At 41.4% G+C, this 6,835-nt stretch overlaps 2 protein-coding genes across 2 annotated transcripts; one reads left to right on the top strand and one right to left on the bottom strand.

Annotated features, from left to right (window-relative positions):
* Positions 1 to 100: 100 nt before the first annotated feature.
* pgpep1 (pyroglutamyl-peptidase I) lies at positions 101 to 3,026 on the bottom strand. Its single transcript, XM_031560414.2, has 5 exons — positions 2,834 to 3,026; positions 2,251 to 2,303; positions 1,913 to 2,029; positions 1,533 to 1,765; positions 101 to 1,303 (listed from the first exon to the last, which is right to left on the bottom strand). Exons 1-5 carry the CDS (start codon positions 2,862 to 2,864, stop codon positions 1,105 to 1,107), a joined length of 633 nt encoding a protein of 210 aa, XP_031416274.1. The 5' UTR covers positions 2,865 to 3,026; the 3' UTR covers positions 101 to 1,104.
* A 1,494-nt stretch (positions 3,027 to 4,520) lies between these two features.
* jund (JunD proto-oncogene, AP-1 transcription factor subunit) lies at positions 4,521 to 6,835 on the top strand. The gene has a single exon (XM_012835212.3). It carries the CDS (start codon positions 5,292 to 5,294, stop codon positions 6,171 to 6,173), a length of 882 nt encoding a protein of 293 aa, XP_012690666.1. The 5' UTR covers positions 4,521 to 5,291; the 3' UTR covers positions 6,174 to 6,835.

Genomic DNA, 6,835 nt, shown 5'->3' with positions numbered 1-6,835 from the left:
ATAGGTATAATCATTAAGACTTGAAAAATATTTCTGTATAGGAGTACTATAATATAATTGATTCCACGTTAATACACAACAAATCTGGAGGATCAAGATAATTATTTGAGAAAGTTTATTTATAATCAAAAATATTTATTTTTGAGACAGTTTAGAGGCATACATGTTACTAAAATGACATATACCAGTCAAAGTTTGTTTTGCTTACCATAACTACATCAACAAAAGAAAATCACAGTAACCTTGACATCATTGAATGATTTTGAACACAGCAAATACATACACAAAATATGCTTTTGCAAAACACTTAGTTGCATAACCGCTTTATTGTATTTTCACAGAACAGTAATGGAATCTGAATAAAACCGTATTGTCATTGGCAAGCACGGCTGTTAAGTGTGGCTCACAGGTCTATTCAGTGTGATTACTATACAGCAGTGCTTCCATGACAACTACAGCTGTGGAATGGACAACACCAGCCGTCACCATATAACGTGCTCCTACAGTCTGTCCTTAATCAAAATCTCACTACAACACCAAGATCTATGATGCTGGATGTCAATGACCGTATCTAGGTGACAACAAATACAAAATTAGACGATTTCCTGTTCAAAATATAAAAACTGAACTACTATGAGGCTCAAATCGCAAATCTTTTGGCATTTAGTAACACCACAAAATGAATGCAATAGGAGTCTGCTCCTACAATCCACAAGGCCAACAGACAAGAATGTACATCTGTAACATAGCAACCACATGTTCGAGCCTTTAAATAAACCCACCCTTAAAGAGCAATCATTTCTCTGTCAGTAAAGAGAGACTATGTGACAACTCTCTAGATGACATCTCTAGCATAAACAAAGGTCAAAGTAACCTGTGTCAACAGATTGAATGTCATAAATTGCTTGTCCGGAGCCATGCACACTCAAAAGACAGGCACGGCTGGTCCGAGGCCAACACCACTGACCTTGGCCAGTGGGGATTGTGCTGTTGTGGAATATCTGAAGTAGAGAGAAGCACCTCATCGTGTTTACAGAGAACTCTCAACTGAACGGTCTTATGAAGTCTTAAAACTCTGTGAAGCTTTAGGCTGGCAGTCTTGGGTCAGTGTTCGTCCTGACAGTGGTCCTGGTCCTGGTCCATTTGGTCCTCCATTGACTGGAGCATCTCCAGGACGACGGCCTGAAGGGCTCGGCCCAGGTCCTCCGCGCTGTGGCGCTTCCCCAAGGGAGGCACGTGTACAAAAGCACACCTGCGGTTGCCAAGGTACAGTGAGGTGTAGTAGGTGTAGTCACATAAGTATCTGCCATGGTGAAAGAGATTGGAAAGTGATTTTATATTAGATCAGTTAACTGTGTTCTCTGTATTTTATTCCATTTTCAAATTAGAAAAGGCACCATTCATCAAAACGAAACAATGCAGAATGACTGGCCTAAACAAGACAGTTATTTCTAAGGTAAAACTGTCAAACAAGGCTAGACATAAAACATGACATGACTTTAACACCACTGTCAGTAGTTCTCAGGCTGTACCTGCCAGCATCCTTTGACACAGAAAAAGCAACACCTTGACTGGAGGAGTTAACTTTCTCGCACACAGAATCCATGTCTATGACTGACATAATGCAATCAGGGCCTTCGTTAATGCAGCATTGTGAATTTGGACAGAAGTGGCAGTTGTCCAGGCGGGTGTATCCGTAATTGTGCCCACACTGTTCTAGGGTAACGGAGGTGGCCATTCCCGAGACACCAACGTGGACCACCAGCTTTTCAACAAAACAAGAAAAAAGGGGAAACATTGGAGTGGAACACTTCCTTGAATTAATAATAAATGTGCCAGGCGCATATTCTATTTCACAGTATAGATCAAAGACGGAAAGGATTGTGACATATGCTGGTGTATAGCCTCCTACCTCAGGTTGATACTGTTTCCATAGTGATGGAAGGAGTTTGCTGACAGCCTTGTACTCCACAGGGATCTCCTTCACCAGTAGGTTAATGTCCTCACCCAAACCCAGCTTCTCTAACTCCTACACAGCAATGACAAGTGCAGAAATGTGGTCTACACTGATATCATTTTCAAAACCAGTGACATGTAAACCTTTTTTCAGGGAATGTGCAACTGTTTATTAATAAATAATTGAATAACAAATTATTATTTGCTATAAGGCTGTGGAGTTTGTTAGATTTTTGGGGGAAATTCGTTGTTTATGTTTAGTATTTTGAAAAGCGAGGTGTCTGTGGCTCTAACCTGCACCGCACTCCAGCTTGCATTCACTTTATGTTCTCCAAAAGGTTGGAATCCTGCAAAACAAATAGAGTTATCAACAGATATTTCCCAGCAACACAACAATGCAAGTCTTTCAGATACTTTTTATATGACACCCTCAGAGTCTTCCGATGCCCTCAGAGTCTGTAGTCTGTTTACAAGATGCGCAATCAGCAAAAGCTTAGTTTAAAGATTAACCCAGCGTCCACCGCGAGGCTTCTTAATCACTAAACAGGTAATTTCTCCACACAATTATAGCGAAGAATTCTACTGTGCTGTCACCTTCGTCACATAACAAGAGTAACATATGAGCCAAGAACATATTCGAACTTTTTCAGTGTTATTAAATAGAAAATATGTGAATTCATGTAGGTTCAGCGAAGTAATGTACTAAATCTTAACTCGACTCTGAGCTAGAGTGGACGATTATTGACGTAAACATGCACCGATCGATCGATCGACTTCTTCCTCTAGCCAATTGACACGTTTCATTTCACTCCACAAAAATAAAACCTAGACATATAAGTTAAAGTAAGATGTATCAGCAGTGAAATGTAAACTCTACCTGTCACAATAACAGTTTTCTTTGTATCCATAATATGTAGACTAGCGACTTCCAGAATAATTTGGTTTTCAGGTTCTCACTCCCTCCGACAACAACAACTTTGTATTGTATTCTGTACGAGATTCGTCCGTCTCATCAATCGGCCTTCTTCTTCTTACCCCCGGACTTGAACACATGACTGAACATTATCGCCACCTATCGAAATGGCATGTCTATACCGTTCTTGAAACCCTGTCATCTGAAAACATAAGCAACATATTTTTTGGGTCTTCATTTTTTGGAAACCTCTCATTTACATGAGTGCCATTATGATGTGAAAACATGGCTGATAGTTGGGAATCCACTGTCAAAAATGAAGGTAGAAATAAAACCTAAAAGGCTGATGAGATCACTCTTCATTATGCTTTTACTAATTCTGTCAGTATAAATTCATGATTTTATTTTAGGTTAGACAGAAGTAAATCTCTTCACTTCAAACAGGAACGGTTTGTAGCCTTCACAACATAGATGTTTTCAGGAATTTTTGGTGTGGTACATTAGGGTTTGAGGACTGTAAAAATAGAGTATGCATGCATGCATGTCTTCTAGCGGTGCATGCTTGATACTGACATGAAGGAACCAGAATTGTCCAGATATTGAACACAATCCAGGTTTTTAAGGAAATCAACACGACTTACGTAGCTTGCAGGTACCACTATTCCTAAGAATGTTATTACATGTTATCCAGACCAGGCTTGTTTTATTTCATCCAATAGGTGAGACAGCCCACAAATACTTACATCCAGTTTAAACCTGCATGATTGCTAGGGTATTCCAGGGGGTGCTGTCCGTGCCTGTGTTTGGGAAAGAACACTTTTCGTTGCTGTGATGTCCACAAATGCTTTTTCCTGCTCTTGTAGGCCAGCACCCTCCCATATCAGTATGACTCACCCATTGTGAATGTAATGTCAGGGCAATACCCATAACACAGCACAAGGCAGGGCAACAAAAGGCCAAGCATATATCAATAAACTAACTAACCTGCTGTTAATTGGTTTAATCAGTCTCCTAATAATAGTATATGATGAAAAGGAACAGGTAATGAAGCAAAGATGTTTCTCATTTATTTAAAATAATTTGCACCGATCATTTGCACCCTTTTTGCTGTGCTCTCTGCCTCTCCTCTCATAGGCACACTCCCAGACACAGTCTCTGAATACTATTTCTGCCCAGAGATGGCGGAAAAATTGCATGCTGATCCACCCACACATTCTCTCCATAGACGGCTCTGTGCTTTGCAGCTCTTCTAATCCTCCTTTTCACCCCTCCTCTCTCTGTGTTTTACGGCTCCATTCACCTGCATCTGCGTCAGACTCCCATGTCAGTGTTGCTATGGCGATGAATGATGCCCACTCTATTCTGTGATGCAGTCGCTGTACAGACGTCATAGCTTCCCAAGGCTATATGCTTTTTCTCTCTCCCTCTTATGCTTCCTTGTTTATTTATAGTAACAGAACAGTCTTAGCCACTGATGTTCCTGAGGCAAGGATATATACAATCACAGTGTTACCCCTTGAGCAACTGTTTTAACAGGAGGAAAGGTAGCATTAAACCATCATCATTCTAATGTAATTTTTGTTAATGACTTAATGGACTAACTATGGATAGATAAATGCATAAGTAGTCTTATAGGATCACAGATGCTAAAGATGTCCATTTATGTGCTAACATATCACAGTGATGTACGTTTGGAGAAGGCTACCTAATGTTGATGAAGACATTATTGTATATGCCTCAGCCAAGTAGCCAAATAACATGAGGCCAATCATTTGTGATAAAGGCAGCAGTACACTGTTACTGAACTGAATATAAAAGCTTCCATTACACCACAATTAATATATGATCGCCAGAAAAGACAGATGCTTTTAAAAATGGCTCCGAGAACATAGATTAAATGAAAAAACGCCTTAACGTGTGTTTTCGAAAGCGCTTCCTGCCAAGAAATGGGTTGTTCTCTCCCACCCTCACTCGCATTTCATCCTACGTTTCTATTACATCAAACCACAATGCACCGCACTGTTTGCAGTTTACCCAACTTCTCCATGGCGATAAAAGCTAGTACGGCCCCTTATTCAAATTAAACCGGAAGAAAACGTCATTTTTGGCCAATCTGGGCGCTCTGAAATGACATAATGGAATTTTTAGGAATAGAAAACTTCCAGATGCTTATTAACGCCCATTGCTGAAATCGTTGCCCGTGGTAGACATATCGTATAAGAATATAGAAGAGTATTTTCTGTGTACATATGTCATATTTTTGAGAGAGAGTGCTTAGACGGCAACGGAAAACGGGTTATTGTACCATTCTACAGGTTATATGATAAAAGATTCACTTAAAGGAACCATCTGCTTCGTGACTGGTAAATGAAGATCAACCACTTCTGCATGAAGGTCCACACATTCCATGTGAGGGGATAGGATGGAAACAACCCTCTACCCTGATGATGTGCTGAATAATACTCGAGGAATTTCAAGCATTTACTTTCAAGACAGCATGATGAAAAAGGATATCAACTCCGAGGATCAAGGCAATGCCAACCTGAAGCAGGATCTGCCCGATACCGAAGGCATTCTGAATTCTCCGGATCTGCTGAAACTGGCGTCGCCGGAGCTGGAGCGGCTGATTATACAATCTAACGGTATGGTCACGACGACACCGACCTCTCAGTTTGTCTACCCTAAGACACCTGTGAGCGATGAACAGGAATTTGCCGAGGGCTTCGTGAAAGCTCTGGAAGACCTTCACAAGCAGAACCAATTAAACGGTGGACCGTGCTTGCCTCCCGTAAGCCGACTCAGTGCCGGCACAACCATAGCCCTACAGACCGACCTACCGGTGTACACGAACTTAAACACCTATGGAAGTAGCCCGCTGGGCACTACAGTGAATTATTCCACGGACACCATCCCCTTTCCTCCGCCGCCCTCGCATCCCCTTAGCGCGCAGCAACAAGCGCAGACAAGACTCCAGTCACTCAAGGACGAACCCCAGACTGTGCCGGACATTCATAGCTTTGGCGACAGTCCGCCTCTTTCGCCCATCGACATGGACACTCAGGAGCGCATCAAAGCCGAGAGGAAAAGGCTCCGTAACAGAATAGCTGCTTCAAAGTGCCGTAAGAGGAAGCTGGAGAGGATATCTAGGCTGGAGGACAAGGTGAAATCCCTGAAAAACCAGAACACTGAGCTGGCGTCGACGGCGGGTTTACTCAGGGAGCAAGTTGCCCAGCTAAAACAGAGGGTCATGAACCATGTGAACAATGGCTGTCAGCTACTTCCAAATCAAGTTCAAGCGTATTGAGGGAGAGGAGGGAAAGCCCACGCATTCACTTACCAAGACACTTTGGAGTTCTCATCGAACCAAAACTCTTTGAATGACGTTAGATGCCTTTGTTTCCTCGCTACCGCCTACACGACATCACGTTAAGCGATGGTCAGGGATTTCAAGAAGTGGACATTTCATTCGTGGTGCTTATGTACATGATGGGACATTTATGTTTACAGAGCTTTTGTAGCATACAGATATTCTCTTATAGATATATCTCATCTTCTATGTTAGGAGGGAGAAGTCACCAGTCCATTAACAGTAATCTTTTATGTCTTTGAATCCTATGACGTGAATAAGATATGAGCAGCTACATTTTGCATGAAAAGACAAACTCACTGAGTGCAACTCAAAACACAAGGATGCCATGCATGTCGTCCCAGTGTAATGCCTTACTTGTCTTCGAGAACTTAACCAATGACAAATGTGTATTTTATATATATATATATATATTCAAATATTCACACTGTCTTATTTCGTTGATGTTCTGATGTGGCTTCTGTGTTCTGTCTCAAGTGTTATTAACTCGAGTGTTATTATTCATTCACGTTGATGAATATACGAACATTATACGAAATGTATACATTTCCAATGAGATATTGTGTACTATAGGTCCATTAAACATCCTGAACATCTCA

Source organism: Clupea harengus, chromosome 22 (genome assembly GCF_900700415.2).
Source record: "Clupea harengus chromosome 22, Ch_v2.0.2, whole genome shotgun sequence".
Classification (NCBI taxonomy): Eukaryota; Metazoa; Chordata; class Actinopteri; order Clupeiformes; family Clupeidae; genus Clupea; species Clupea harengus.
Note: the sequence above shows the minus strand (reverse complement) of the source record. Positions and strands in the feature narration are given on the sequence as shown.